Source organism: Rhinatrema bivittatum, chromosome 3 (assembly GCF_901001135.1).
Source record: "Rhinatrema bivittatum chromosome 3, aRhiBiv1.1, whole genome shotgun sequence".
Lineage (NCBI taxonomy): Eukaryota > Metazoa > Chordata > Amphibia > Gymnophiona > Rhinatrematidae > Rhinatrema > Rhinatrema bivittatum.
In genome coordinates, this window is record NC_042617.1 from 588,528,162 (window position 1) to 588,544,389 (window position 16,228).

Genomic DNA, 16,228 nt, shown 5'->3' on the forward strand with positions numbered 1-16,228 from the left:
TGGTCATATTGAACACCCGTTTACCTTATGAACATGCAGCCACATCTCCTGAACGCCTAATGCAATATTTAAATGAGGTAGCTTTAAAAAGGGCACATTAACAAAGAATTGAGCGTCCACAGCGCTCAATAGTTTCTTTCATCGGGCGCCTAATCGCAACAGGCACTCAAGACGAGGGTATGTTTTGATCCCACTTCTTCTTTTTTTTTTTTTTTGCTGTAATTCACGTCAGCAACCTCAGCAATATACTAGGTGCCCCTTGCTATGGATGTCCAAATTGTATGGCAATAAGAAAAGTGTAGTTTTTTTATTTTAATGAAGTGAAAATATACAATTATTTTTCTCTACCATAAGCAGTAAATTAAAGTATCACAATTTTACTAAGGTGGAGGACACACTTCTCACAACACAAAACATTTTTAAATGTTTTCATGAGCCCTTGACTACAAGCTGACTTTACTTCACCTCCGAGGTTGGAGTTAAATTTGCTGCGTTAAAAAATTATGTGTTGGGCTCCCATTGTAATAACTGATGTCCTCATCTACATGAGCTTAACATCTGATGGGCACTATCAGGTTTACGTTTGTTAGGGCGTGCGTTTTGGATGTGCTAATCTATTTACCTCATCCAGCACTAGTCTAGCGCGTCAAACACGCGTAAACCCGTGCACTAGCCTGGGTGTACATTATTGCATCGGCCCTTCAGTCTTTAGTGCATATATATGGGACTTCCCATGCTATAGTAGCCCTGCAGATTTTGTCAGTTTCCTTTTGTTTACTGGGTCAGTCGGATGTGTTTCCAACAGGTTCTGAGACAAAGTCAACATTTGTTGTAATTTTCTTCTCTTAGTTGCCCAATGAGGTTTTATTTATTTATCTATTTATTTATCATTTCTTTTAGTCTATAACCTCCGTGCAATGTTAGTAAAAAGCCTTCAGATGCTTTTTAACAATTTTATCATCTGTAGTACAATGAATCTCTACCGGGAGAGCATTCTACAGAGAAGGAGCTGAATAAGTAAATGCTCGTTTATGGGTAATTTGCAATCCACAGCTTTTAACAACAGGCAACCGTAATAAATTGTGATCCTGTCATCTGAAAAGATTTTGTAGGTAAATATTTTTGTTGCTTACGCATTAGAGGTATCTGTATTCAAAAGTTTTTTATGTTTGCTGGCTCGCAGGATGTCTCGCAAGCTGGCACAGTCAACCCGGCAACTGCAGATGCCACACTCTTCTTCACAGTGGCAAGTATGCTGTCGCCATGCCACCCCCAGGATTTCCCATAGGCATGTACCTACTCTTAATGGCCTTGCACAACGAATAGACAAATAGAATGAAAAAAAGAGATTGGGAGGGGAGAAAATCCTGTGCTTTTGGATCTGTCACTTATGGACATTACATTCTAATAATGCTAGACTTAGCAGCAGCCTTCGACACAGTAAAGCTTAAAATACTACTAAAAAGACTAGAAGAAATTGGATTACACAGCAAAACAATAAACTGGTTCAGTTCATATCTGAATAATAGGTTCTTTCAAGTTCAGATCAACAATGTATTATCTGAAAAATTCAATCTGAAAACAGGAGTACCGCAGGGATCAGCCCTGTCCGCAACCCTATTTAACATATACATGCTGCCCCTATGTCATCTGCTGGCAGGTCTAGGAATCATTCATTACATCTATGCAGACAATATTCAACTAATTTTACCAATCGAGGACACACTAGAGAAAACGTTAACCTTAGCTAACATGTACCTAGACATTATAAAATAACTGCTAATCCGAATGGAACTTGTGATTAATATTGAAAAAACAGAATTTCTACACTTAGAAAGGAAAAATATTAAAATCATCCAAACTCTAATAATCCTCAAAGACAACCAGAAAATTGAACTAGCAGAAAAAGTACGAAACCTTGGAATAATAATGGACCTAGAAATCAATCTAAAACAGCATATATCGCTAAAAGTAAAAGAAGGCTATGCAAAACTCATGGTACTCAGAAAACCTAAATCACTACTAACACTATCTGATTTCAGAACAGTACTTCAGGCACTGGTTTTATCAAGCACGGACTACTGTAATGCCCTTTTACTAGCACTCCCGAATACAACATTAAGGCCACTTCAAATACTTCAAAACACAGCAGCTACAATATTAACAGGAAAAAGGAGGAGGGACCATATAACCGAAACCCTGGCAGAATTACATTGGCTACCTATTGAACACAGAATTAAATACAAAGCCCTATGTACCATAAATAAACTAATACATGATGAAAAATCAGACTGGCTAAACACAGCACTTACGGGTACACGTCCCACACAGAAACCTTCAATCAGCAAATAAAGCACTATTGACCATTCCTTCAGTGAAAACAGCAAGACTAACCCAAGTGAGAGAAAGGGCCTTATCTTTAGCAGGCCCCACACTTTGGAACACAATGCCTCTAGAGATCAGATTACAAAGAGATCTCAAAACCTTTAAGAAAAGTTTAAAAACATGGCACTATTCTAAGAATGCGCATCTCAATAATCTATGAACTCTACCTCACAAACGTAATTGTAAACACTCTGGGGTAGATTTTATAAATTTGCGGGAGGGCGTACTTTTGTTCGCGCACATAGACGGGTGCGCGTGACGTCACAGCGTGCGTCACGCCCGTCTATGTGCTTTCATTGGCTGGAGTGCCCAAATTGACGGGCGCTCAGGCCAATGAAAGTACGCTTCGCTCGCGCCGTGACTGGAGAGGGCACAGAACAGTGGGCTCTCACCTGACTTCACAATTTGATGAGGGCCGAGCCAGGAGAACCGGGACCTGCGCGGGGGGGGGGGGGGGGAACGCTGCAAGCCGCTTTCGCCACTGGCTGCCCCTTCTGGAGGGCGGCAGAAAAGGGAAGGAGCTGAAAGCAACACAAAGTAAGAAAGCAACAAAAAGTAATGTCGAGTCGCTTCGGGAGGAGGGGATTTTAGGTTTTTAGAGGTTTCCTTTTGGGGGAAAGTTTGCCGCCTACCCTTACCCCTACCTCTAACGCAGGGGTAAGGGTAGGCGGTAAGTTAGCAGGTTAAACGCACTGCAAAACGGCAGGGTAAAATAGCGATAGTCGGGGCGCGCGTTACTGTATGGGAGGGAATAGCTAATTCGATAGTTTACATTTAATATACATGCCGCGTGCGGAAGGGGTTACCCGGTGATTTAAAGAGGCAGTAAGAATCGGTTAAAGGGGATTGTGTATCGCAGGAAGGGCTAACGCGACCCGAAAGTGAGTAGAAAGCGGGTTAGGGGCGGGGTAACAGCGGCCCCACTTTACTGTATTGACCTGTCTGTTAGCCACAGTGAGCCACATGTACACTGCAGAAATGCTGCTTAGACAGCTTTCCTTGACAAAGAGTTTAACCAATTGTAAAACATTTGAAATAACATTTATGTGAAAGATACAACTTGAATTTGCACTGTTTTAATTTTGAAGTTTTAGTGGATGGAAAAACTTGGCAAATTTTATCTCATGCTTTTATTTTTCTCACAGAAACTGTTGGACAGATTTGATTTTGGAGATGAGCCTGAGCATGCTGAAGACCCTAAAAAGGAAGCTTCCTCTACACAACTGTAAGATCTGCTCAGTCATCTTTTTTTTATTCCATTGGGAAAATTCTGCCCCTTATACCAGAATAATTAAGATAATCAATTATATTAGAATGCAGATAGATCCTCTTTCCCTTCAGGTACTGTGATTGCAGCTGCTTACCTTTTTTGTGAAGAAATAGTTTTGGGAAGGTTGTGACTAACATGTACTCTCTTCTCCCCTTGGATCATTCTTAGTATAACATCTCATAATATCTTTCAGTTAACACGGACCCCTTTTCAGCTGCTAACAGTTTTATGTACCCCTACAATTCTTTTTAATTTTTGCATGCCAGAACAAAAGTAGTAATAAGATGGACTCCAGAATCATTTATAATGTATAAAGCTTTGATCTAAATTGAAAATGTAGGGAGGCCAAATTCCAAAGCTATTCAAACATTGCCTTCTTAATTGAAGGTTAAGGCCAACAGTGGCCTCCACCGCCCACTCCAGCTGCAATAGGGAAAGGGAAGTAAGTTAAAAAAAAATTCCAGGTTGGCAGCTTGGCGTAACCTAGCAGAAAATCGGCACCGGTACCTGCAGACCTGCTTGTGGTGTTTCTTTTTGAAAACTCAGGCCAACAGGGGAAAGCCAGTACTTTTTGTCCCTGTATATTTTTCATCTGTTTTGAGAGAGTTAAAGTACATGCATGAAAGTATGCACGAGGTTTTCAAAATTAAATCTCTACATGCACTTTTCCTCTCCCTAACCAAACCCTATGTCTTTTTTCCTTGCAGATAAAAAAAAAAAAAAGTCTGCATGCTAGTCACAGCACAGCTCCTTTTACATTCTTTGGCTGGTAATAGCAATTTTCAAAAAGGCATTTTACCCTCCATGAAAATTAACCTGCTTTTAGCCTGCTTTTCTTTTATACTTTAAAATTTTCTTTTATAATTCTTACACATACAGAAAATGATAGTCTCATAATAATTTAGATTTTATAAAAGGTAAAATATTCTTTTCAAAGGGAAGAAAGCTTATGAGATCTCCATGTCTGACTGTCCTTCTGTATACCTTTTTTCTTTAATGTCATATCCAAGCTTGGCGGTTGTCTTGTCATCCTCCTTGATCCCTGGAAACCATCTTCCCTCCTGGAAGGTTATGGTCCTCTATCCCTCCCTCTTTTTCTACCTCTGTCCATTGTAATTCCTGGGTGTCGTGTTCTTCTTTCCATGCTAGACAGCCATCTATTCTCACTCTCCTTAACCAGGTCAATCATGGATTCCTGTCCCCTTCCTTATGCCTCATTTCTTCATTCCTTCTTCTGTCTTTCCCCTCATAATGTCAGACTCTGCCCCATTTCTTTTTTCTTCCTTTGAGCCATTCTACTCACTTTTCTGATGACACTCTTCTCTCTCTGATAAGCCAGTGGCAGAGTGTGTGACAGCAGGAAATGCTTCTTACCACTGAGATAATCCAGCTTTCCTCTGCTTTCCTTAGTGTGTGGCAGACGTAAAGTTTCTGACAGTCGTATTCGGCCTGTCTATTCACCGCATCCTGACAAAGTACAGCAATGGGGTTTATGATTCTCGAAGGCTGAAATAGACTTCTTTTTCCTAATTCAAGCAGGATGGTAGTCCTCACACATGGGTAACATTGGGAGCCCGGCTTGGAAAATGTATGTCAAAGTTTCTAGAAATTTTGACTGGCACACTGAAAGTGCCCATGATGCCACTATCCATGCGGGGTCCCCCTTTAATCTCTCCTTTTCCACGGAGCCATCGTCTAGCGGTTGTGGAGCTCTGCTTTGTTCACAGTGTTTTTTCTCAAAATCTTGGTTGGTAAACTTTATTTCCCTTCTCTGTGATCGATTCCCAGTGTGTCTCGCTCTTGGTGTCCACTGGGCACCGACCGCTCGACTGATACGTTTTGCCATGCCGTTGTCAGGTTTTGTCCGGTGCCCCCAGTGTCTGTGGACCATGTCCATCACGGACCCACATGAGGTTTGTATCCTTTGCCTGGGGGTGATCGCATGACACCCAAGGGTGTCGTGTTTGCGACCGATGACCCCCAGAGGCCGTCGTGCCCAATTGGACAAGATGGAAAAACTCTTTGGTTCCAAAAAATCTGAACCTTCAACTCTGGCATTGGGATGTCAACTCTGAGAGGCCGCAATGAACTGATGGACACCGAGCCCTCGCTGTCCACCCGTTCCTTCAGGGCCCCCTCTGGAGAGAGGGGCTGAAGATTGGCTGTCATCAGTGTCTTCACGCTCCAGGACGTCAGGATCGTCTTAATTCTTGGCACTGGGGGAAGTCACGGAAGCATCATCAGTCACTGTCTTTGCATGGCACCAGGCTTGGGTTGGCACCAGCTATGATGCCCCGAAGCAACCCCGCGGAGAGGAGGTATCGACCTCCATCGAACCCGAGATTCCTTGACGTTCCCCACCGAAGCCGGTGCTGGGCATTGATCTCCCTCTGAGCTCTGTCCATTCGGTCCCTCTCCCTCCTCTGTCGGTTCAGTCTTCAGCAAACTTCTAAGATGAGTTGGATCATAGAATGCAATTGGTGGTGATCCAAGTCCTTTAGGGCATCGAGCCACTGGCCCTGCCAGTGCTTCAACTGGCACCGGAGCCTGCACCCTTGATGCTGGCACTGCTGCTGGAGCTCCTCAATGTCCTTCTTGGCATCCTCCCCTCGCAGCCATTGCCGGTACTTGGGAATCCATTGATGCCCCCATGGCTACCATTGCTTTCTCTGTCCGGGGTGATTCCCATTGTGGGTTCCAAAGAGGAAGGCCCAGCACAGCTTGCAGCACTGCTAAGGCCCAAGGTTCCACGACAGGTGTTCCCTGCTCAGGTTCTGGGTCCTTCGGGGGCCTCGGTACCTGCGATGCCTTCAGTATCCTCTGTGCCCAAACTGAAGGGCCTGGGCAGGGTCTCCGGGTGATCTCAGTGAAAATGATGCCCTGTATGACGCGTGAGAGGATGATACCTCCGAGTCCTTATTCGATGACACGGGGATCTTCCCTCAATCCTGTCTCCTCCAGTGGAGCGGCACCATTCCCTGCCTGAGGACTTAACCTTTGTAGGATTTGTCTGGGCCATGGCAGAAACCATTCCATTCCTGCTTGTCGGAAGAGGATGCCAGGCATAAGATGTTGGAGGTTCTCCATGTCGTTGATGCCCCGAAGGAAGTGGTAGCTGTTCTCGCACATGGCATTTTCAAATAGCTACTCCTTAGAATTTGGGAACACCCCATCTCCGTGTCATCAACTACCCAAAGTCCCATCTGACCCCATCGCTGCAATTGAGATTCATCGGCACCCGGCTGGACACGGCTCAGGCCACAGCCTATCTACCCTGCGATAGGGCGCTCACACTGGCATCCCTCGCGGGTCTGGTTTGCCGGATCTGGCAGGTTTCTGCCCGCCTCATGCTCCATCTTCTGGGTCACATGGCGGCCACTGTCCATGTTACAACTTTGGCTTGCTTGCATATGCACAGGGCTCAATGGACCCTGTGGTCCCATTGGCGCAAGCCACCCAGGACCTCCATGTTCGCATCCTCGTTACTCTGCCGCTCCAGGCCTCCTTGGAACAGGGGGTTCCTTTCCAGTCTCCCCCTTCCCAGATTGTATTCACCAGGGATGTGTCGACCCTAGAGTGAGGCGTCCATATGGAGGGCCTCCGCACGCAAGGCCTATGGTCTGTTCAGGAAGCTCAGTGCCAAATCAACTTTCTGGAGCTTTGAGCGATTCTTTATGTGCTTTGGGCATTCCAGGATCGCTTGTCCAACATGGCGGTCTTGATCCAGACCGACAACCAGGTGACAGTGTGGCACATAAACAGGGAAGTATATGGATTTTCAGAAGGTGTTTGACAAAGTCCCTCTTGAGAGGCTTCTAAGAAAACTAAAAAGTCATGGGATAGGAGGTGATGTCCTTTTGTGGACTACAGACAGGTTAAAAGACAGGAAACAGAGTAGGATTAAATGGTCAATTTTCTCAGTGGAAAAGGGTAAACAGTGGAGTGCCTCAGGGATCCGTACTTGGACCGGTGCTTTTCAATATATATATAAATGATCTGGAAAGGAATACGACGAGTGAGGTTATCAAATTTGCAGATGATACAAAATTATTCAGAGTAGTTAAATTACAAGCGGATTGTGATACATTACAGGAGGACCTTGCAAGACTGGAAGATTGGGCATCCAAATGGCAGATGAAATTTAATGAGGACAAGTACAAGGTGTTGCATATAGGGAAAAATAACCCTTGCTGTAGTTACACGATGTTAGGTTCCATCTTAGGAGCTACCACCCAAGAAAAAGATCTAGGCATCATAGTAGATAATACTTTAAAAACGTCCTTCCTCTTTCCTCCCAACCTTAGAGAGCGTCGCAGTGAGCTGTTCCTTTTGTGCGATTGATCCCCGACGGTGCCATCCCTTGGTGGCCACGGGCCATCGACCACTCGGTTACTTTTTTCAGTGGTGTCGATGGGGTTTCGCCGGTGCCCCCGGACCATGTCCATTACTGACCCTCACGAAGTCTATATCTTGTGCCTGGAGGCGAGCGCCTTGACAAAATGGAGAAGCTTTTCGGCCTCAGGATGCTCCTGGTGAAAGGGGAGACGGTGGCTGACGATCCCATGCTATCTTCTCCGCTGGGTCTCCAGGTCGAATTGGGCCTCCTACCTCCGTATGGAGGTTTAGAAACGGCTTGCAGATCTGTCTTTACTGGAGAGAATCTCTTCGGCCAGCTCGCTGCCTCCTGCCTCTTCGGTGCTCCGCGCGGACGGCGCTGACCCATCGAGGTCAGGAGCACCCACCAACCGGCTGCCTGCCGCAACGAGACCGCAACAAACCCATGAGGCCTTTTCCTCCACCGGCTGTGCCGGCCCACTCTACCCGAGGGGACCGACCCCACCAATGACTGACCTGCCGACGTCACCCTCAGCGTACCTGGGGCTTTAAAGGGCGCCCTGATCTCAGGCTTCGCCCCTTTGTGCGCCCCTTAGTGTCGCCTTCTTATGCGTCTTTCACGCTCTGCTGGGTTGCTGTCTGTCTTCTTCCTGCTCCCAGCAGGTACCCCTCCACTAACAGCTATCCACTATACACCCCCACTTCTCTCTCCCCGAAACTCACACGGAACTCTGACCTACCTTACCTGCGCCTTCGCCTCCACCCCTTGCCACCCTGCCCATCACCAATTTGAAGCTATTATCCCTAATACCCTACTTCTCTTCACTTTTCCTGCCACTGATCTCTGACTTGTTCCTCGTTTCAGACATCTCAATATACGTCCCTTTGACCCCCTTTACCTGCCTATTGCTATCTCTGCCACGCTCCCCACCAACACTATCATTTCCTCACACCCTTCTGCTATCTCGCCCTCTGCACCTTCACCATGCATTTCTATCATTTCTATCATTACTCCCTATCATCACCTCCCCCTTCACCCAACTACTCGGCCTCACCACCTTTACCATCCTCCTCCTAAATGCCCAATCCATAGTCAAAAAAACTGTATTGCTTAATGACATACTCTCAGATGATCTTCCAGATATCTGTGCCATTACTGAGAAATGGCTAAAAGTCTCTGACACAGTTTTGCTCAACCAACTCCCCACTGACCTATACAACATTATCTCTATTCCACGACCTAAGAAACATGGAGCTGGCCTTCTCCTAGCCGCAAAAAGAAGCCTAAAATTATCCCACCATCCTACTCCTTCCCCTCACAATTTGGAGATCGGATTATTTAAATCTCCCAACTTCCAAATCTGCCTAATTTACGCGCCACCAGGCACCCTGGAAAAAAAAACCCTCCTCCTTAATCCTAAAAACATTAACATAAACATTCCTGCCATCATTCTTGAAGACTTTAATCTCCACATTGACTCCACACCACTATCAGTCTCCTGTCACACCATAATTGTTTCTATGAAGGCCCTTGGTTTCTGTCAAACGGTCACCAACCCCACACACAAGGCAGGCCACACCCTCGACCTCATTTTCACTAATACCCTCATCCACTCAGACCCCCCCCCCCACATGCACACCTATACCCTGGTCTGATCACTACCGTATCGAAATCACTTGCTCCATAAAAAACTCCAGTATTCCCACCCCCCCCCCCCAAACAAAATCCGCTTCCGCAGACCGTGTAAAAGCGACGACCTCATTCCAGCCCTCACTAAAGAATTCTCCAACCTAGATCTCACCAACGCAGATTCCGCTATTACCTCTTGGTCCAGACTAACTGGCACAGTGGCCAACCACCTCTTCCGTACACTGACCCGTGAAATCAACCCAGCAAAGCACAAAAAGAAGCCATGGTATACACCAGAACTTAAAAACATGAAACTCACCCTCCATATAACTGAAAAAACTGGCGCCAAGATCCAACACCACCCCAACTCGGAAAATTCAGAAGCTACCTCCACTCCTACAGATAGGCCATTGACAAAACTAAAAGAGACTTCTATGCGCTGAGAATCCACCAATACCAATTTAATGCTTGAGTCCTCTTCGAATTTGCGTCTTCCTTAAACAAATCACTCCCCCCCACGAACCCTGATTCAGACGACCAAGCCAATTGTGAAAACCTAGCTCTCTACTTCCACGATAAAGTCCTCAATGTTATGTCACACTTCCCGGCACCACACTCACCTACTAACACCCTCTTAACAGATTTTAGACAAAAATCCTTCCACCCCTACCAACTCCCAAGCATCAAAATCCTCTCCTAACCTCTCGTCCTTTATGAACACCACTGAAATGGAAGTTGAATCCATACTTAAGAAAATCAAACCAGCAGTACACCCGTCCGATAACATTCCCTCTAAAACCCTCCTCTCCATCCCTAACACAATTGCCAAACCTATCTCCCTCATTGTTGAAAATGTCATATAATAATCTAATGTTTAATGTTTGGAAGTTATATATATTTATATTTATCTTAACCATTCCCAGTTCATATTCCTGTTCTCTGTAAGACACCCATATGTTTTGTCATCCCAAAGTTACTTGTAAACCGAAGTGATTAGCAACATTGTTGCTAGAACTGCGGTATATAAAAAATGTTAAATAAATAAAATAAAATTATAAATAGATCTATATCGCTTGGCACAGTCCCTGACCAACTTAAACAAGCCATTATAAAACCCATTCTAAAAAAACCCTCACTCGATCCTGCTAAACCTGCCAATTTTCGCCCCATTTCAAACTTCCCATTTTTATCCAAAATCAGAGAAAATCATCAACCGACAACTTACCGTGAGAACCACATCCTCTTCCCCTCTCAATATGGTTTCCGTAAACACCATAGTACTGAGACTCTCCTCATCTCCCTGGCCGACTACATATTAAAAGACCTAGACAATGGTCAATCCTACATCCTTGCACTACTTGATATCTCCGCCGCTTTTGACACAGTCAATCACAATATACTAATCAAACGCCTACATGAAATTGGCATTTCAAGCTCCGTCCTCCACTAGTTTCAGTCCTTCCTCAGCAAGCGACAATACAGAGTAAAAATCGGGAACAACAAATCTCAACCATTTAATTTGGCCCAAGGCATCCCCCAAGGCTCCTCTCTCTCTTCTACCTTATTCAACATATACCTTCTGCCCTTATGCCGTCTCCTGTCTGAACTCGGTCTTCCGCATTTCATATATGCTGATGACATTCAGATCCTCATACCCATCACGGACACCTTGCCCAATGCCATCAAGACCTGGGAATCAGCCCTTCTCTCTATCAACTCTCTGCTCACCGACAACTTCCTTGCCCTTAATACTGCAAAAACAGACCTACTAGCCATTTCTCCTAGCAATATTCCCACCAGCCCATCTTCAATCAACTCCCCCCACCTCCCCCTACACCCTCGCCTCTCACGTTCACAGCCTCGGTGTCATCTTAGACAATCATTTTAATCTAAAAAAAATTCATAAACACAACCCTAAAAGATGATTTCTTCAAGCTATATACACTAAAAAAAAACTTAAACCCCTATTACACCTTAATGATTTTCGTACCATATTACAAGCCATCATTTTATCTAAAATTGATTACTGCAATGCCATGCTTCTAGGTCTCCCAAAAAGCACTATCCAACCCTTACAGATACTCCAAAATGCGGCTGCCCGTATCCTCACGAATGTTCATAAAAATTACCACATCACCCCTGTACTCAAACACTTGCACTGGTTACCTGTAGCATCCCGGATACAATCTGAAACACTCACTATAATTCATAAATCTCTCCACATCAAAGACATGCAATGGTTCAACGAACATCTCTATCACCACAATTCTGGCAGACCCTCCAGAAAACAACACGCAGCTACCTTACACACCCCTTCGCACAAACTGATGAAACTGAAGTCCACTTCCAACCTTGCTCTCTCTACTGCTGGCCCTTCCCTATGGAATAGCATGCCCCACACCCTGTGTCAGGAACCATGCTACAAGAAATTTAAACAGAACTTCAAAACATGGCTCTTCAAGCAAGCCTTCATCTGAACTGTCCTTCCTTCTTCCTTCCCCTCCGGACTTCATCCCCCCCCTCTCCTCCTTCCACCCATATTTAGTCTCCCTCTCCCGCCAATCACATTTCTCTCTCTCATCTTTGGTATATATATACGATTTACCTTTTATATAATGACATTCTAACCTAAGCAAAATTCCATTGAACACTTATTCCGTTCAAAACTTTTATTCACCTTGATTACCAAGTCTTATGTATATTACCTTGATTGCCAAGTCTAATGTGTATATATGTTCTTATTTTCTCTTGTAACGACAAACAAATCTAAAAAAATGTCCCCCCTCATAGCTTTTAGTTACATTGACCACCAAGTTATATACATCCCTTGTTTCTACCTTGTTCGCTAATTTACATGTAAAGCCTGTTCCTGAATTACTGTTCGCTGTAAACCGATTAGATGTTCCAAACGATTATCTTTACGGAAGCCTTCACTTAAAGCCTTTTGCTTTCCTGAAAGGCCCACATTGAAACTGTACTATTCTCATCTAATACTTGTAATCACATATTACTCCTAACACCCCCCACGTTCGAGGTATATCCAATTCCACCTGTTTAAATAGTTTTCTATTTCCACACATACACCTACTGTTTACTTCTTATTTATTCTTTATTATTATTATTATTTATTGTTATATGCATTCTGTTTACTGTTTTTCTATGCATCATGTTTACTGTTTATTGATTTCTGATTATTAATCATTGTTCTATGTACACCATATCTATGGTAATTCCCAATCTGGTTATATGTAAACCGAAGCGATATGTACCAGTACATGATCTTCGGTATATAAAAGTCTTTAAATAAATAAATAAATATGCAAACACTAAATAAATAAATAGGATTTCTAATGCACTTCTGCCTCCTTAATCTTATCATCCCAATCCACCTGAAAAGAAGGCTCTGAAAGAAAAGGAGAACCAGTTCAGGGCTTTGTCTGCAATTCAAATTTCACACAATCTTAAGAAAGTAACTGATGATTGACAGTATCGAAAGCGGCACTCATATCTAAAAGAAAACTGTAAACACAATTTTTGATGTTTCAAAATTAAGTCTAATAACATTAACCAAAGAAAGAAGAGTGGTTTCTGTACTTTGTACCCTCCGGAAACCTGACTGACAAGGATAAAGAATATTGATCTTGCAGACAAAATCACTCAACTGATTAAAAGCTACTTTCTCAATTAGTTTTGACAAGATAGGAAGGTTGTAATTTGTAATTTGAGTCAGACGAACTGAACAAAATCACTGTGAACCTGGAAAATGTAGTAGGCCAGATTGACTAACTAAAGAATAACAAATCACCTGGACTAGATGGTATACATCCTAGGGTACTGAAGGAACTCAAAAATAAAATTTCTGCTCTATTAGTTAAAATTTGTAACCTATCATTAAAATCATCCATTGTACCTGAAGACTGGGGTATGGCCAATGTAACCCCAATATTTAAAAAGGGCTCGAGGGGCGATCCGGATAACTATAGACCAGTGAGCCTGATTTCAGTGCCGGGAAAAATAGTGGAAACTATTCTAAAGATTTTAACCTCTGGCTAAGCGACAGATACTATAAAGTAAAAATAATCATCAAAGAGTCTCACCCTGTAGCTGCCAAACAAGGAGTTCCCCAGGGTTCCTCGCTCTCGCCGACCCTATTCAACATATATCTTCTCCCCCTATGCCAACTCCTCAATAATCTCAACCTCACATACTTCATCTATGCGGATGACGTGCAGATCCTAATCCCCATCAAGGAACCTGTCTCCGACACTCTAAACTACTGGAATAGCTGCCTCCACGCCATCAACCTCCTTCTCACAAGTCTCTGCCTCGTTCTCAATACGTCCAAGACCGAACTGCTAGTCATTTCCCCTAATGATAATAACCCGCTAACCTTCAATACTAACACACCTCTAGTAAACCAAGTGAGAGACCTTGGGGCCTTCCTAAACTCCAGAATGAACTTTAAAAAATTAATCAACCACACCACCAAAGAAGGGTTTTACAAACTACAGGTATTAAAACAGTTAAGACCTCTCCTACACTTTCACGACTACCGTTCGGTCCTTCAAGCCATACTATTCTCAAAGATTGATTACTGTAATTCACTGTTGCTTGGTCTCCTGGCCTCTTCTACCAAACCTCTTCAAATGCTGCAAAACGCTGCAGCCAGGATCCTCACAAACTCCCGCCGCATGGACCACATCACCCCGATTCTAAAAATACTTCACTGGCTACCCATTCGCTACAGAATTCTCTTCAAGACACTTACTATTATCCACAAGACCTTATTTCAGGAATCCTCGCTCCAACTTACCATACCCCTCAAACCACACTCCTCTGCAAGACTCACCAGATCTGCATACAGAGATGCCCTCCAGGTTCCCCCCAAAAAATCCGTTCTTCACAACATGATTGAAAAAACGAGCACTATCAATTGCTGGTCCGCATCACTGGAACTCTCTCCCACCAGATCTCCGCCAGGAACATTGCCATATCACTTTCAGAAAAAAATTGAAAATTTGGCTGTTCGCCCAAGCATACCCTTGAAGAAGCCTCCGGGTCACCCACACAGTCACAAACCCCATGGTTGCGTCCCTTTCCGCAACTCAAAGGAACTGTATTTCGGCTAACTGCACTTTCATATAACTTGCTTAATCATAATACACTATGTAAATTTGTATATAATTCATACCATGTAAGCACTTGCTCCTGCTTACATGCCCTGCTCTCCAGTTAGAAATTGTTTAACCTATCCTTTTTTCTAACAGCCTAGTTCCACTTTCCCTGTTATAATGTAACTTTTGCTTTCATTGTTTAACTGGTTCCCCCTAGTTTATTGTAAACCGGTACGATAAGACCTGGTTCTTGAGCATCGGTATATTAAAAGAATTTAAATAAATAAATAAATAAAGATCTAAATCGTAGAGCATATAGAAAGACATGGTTTAATGGAACACAGTCAACATGGATTTACCCAAGGGAAGTCTTGCCTAACAAATCTGCTTCATTTTTTTGAAGGGGTTAATAAACATGTGGATAAAGGTGAACCGGAAGATGTAGTGTATTTGGATTTTCAGAAGGTGTTTGACAAAGTCCCTCATGAGAGGCTTCTAAGAAAACTAAAAAGTCATGGGATAGGAGGGGATGTCCTTTCGTGGATTACAAACTAGTTAAAAGATAGGAAACAGAATAGGATTAAATGGTCAATTTTCTCAGTGGAAAAGGGTAAACAGTGGAGTGCCTCAGGGGTCTGTACTTGGACCGGTGCTTTTCAATATATATATAAAAATGATCTGGAAAGGAATGTGATGAGTGAGGTTATCAAATTTGTGGATGATACAAAATTATTCAGAGTAGTTAAATCACAAGCAGACTGTGATACTTTGCAGGAGGACCTTGCAAGACTGGAAGATTGGGCATCCAAATGGCAGATGAAATTTAATGTAGACAAGTGCAAGGTGTTGCGTATAGGGAAAAATAACCCTTGCTGTAGTTACACGATGTTAGGTTCCATATTAGGAGCTACCACCCAGGAAAAAGATCTAGGCATCATAGTGGATAATACTTTAAAATTGTCGGCTCAGTGTGCTGCAGCAGTGAAAAAAGCAAACAGAATGTTGGGAATTATTAGGAAGGGAATGGTTAATAAAACGGAAAATGTCATAATGCCTCTGTATCACTCCATGGTGAGACCACACCTTGAATACTGTGTACAATTCTGGTCGCCACATCTCAAAAAAGATATAGTTGCGATAGAGAAGGTACAGAGAAGGGGAACCAAAATGATAAAGGGGAATGGAACAGCTCCCCTATGAGGAAAGGCTGAAGATGTTAGGGCTGTTCAGCTTGGAGAAGAGACGGCTGAGGCGGGATGTGATAGAGGTCTTTAAGATCATGAGAGGTCTTGAACGAGTAGATGTGACTCGGTTATTTACACTTTCGAATAATAGAAAGACTAGGGGGCACTCCATGAAGTTAGCAAGTAGCACAGTTAAGACTAATCGGAGAAACTTCTTTTTCACTCAATGCACAGTAAAGCCCTGGAATGTGTTGCCAGAGGATGTGGTTAGTGCAGTTACTGTAGCTGGGTTCAAAAAAGGTTTGGATAA

The 16,228-nt window shown here is 43.6% G+C and overlaps 1 protein-coding gene across 4 annotated transcripts in view; it reads left to right on the forward strand.

The window, feature by feature from the left end:
- The window catches only part of SCAF8 (SR-related CTD associated factor 8), a 686,214-nt gene that overhangs the window by 177,048 nt on the left and 492,938 nt on the right, over positions 1 to 16,228 (forward strand). For all 4 annotated transcript variants that reach the window (XM_029596704.1, XM_029596703.1, XM_029596702.1 and 1 more), the window contains exon 8: positions 3,531 to 3,610. In XM_029596704.1, the coding sequence (XP_029452564.1) occupies positions 3,531 to 3,610 (80 nt within the window). The remainder of the gene's footprint in view (positions 1 to 3,530; positions 3,611 to 16,228) is intronic.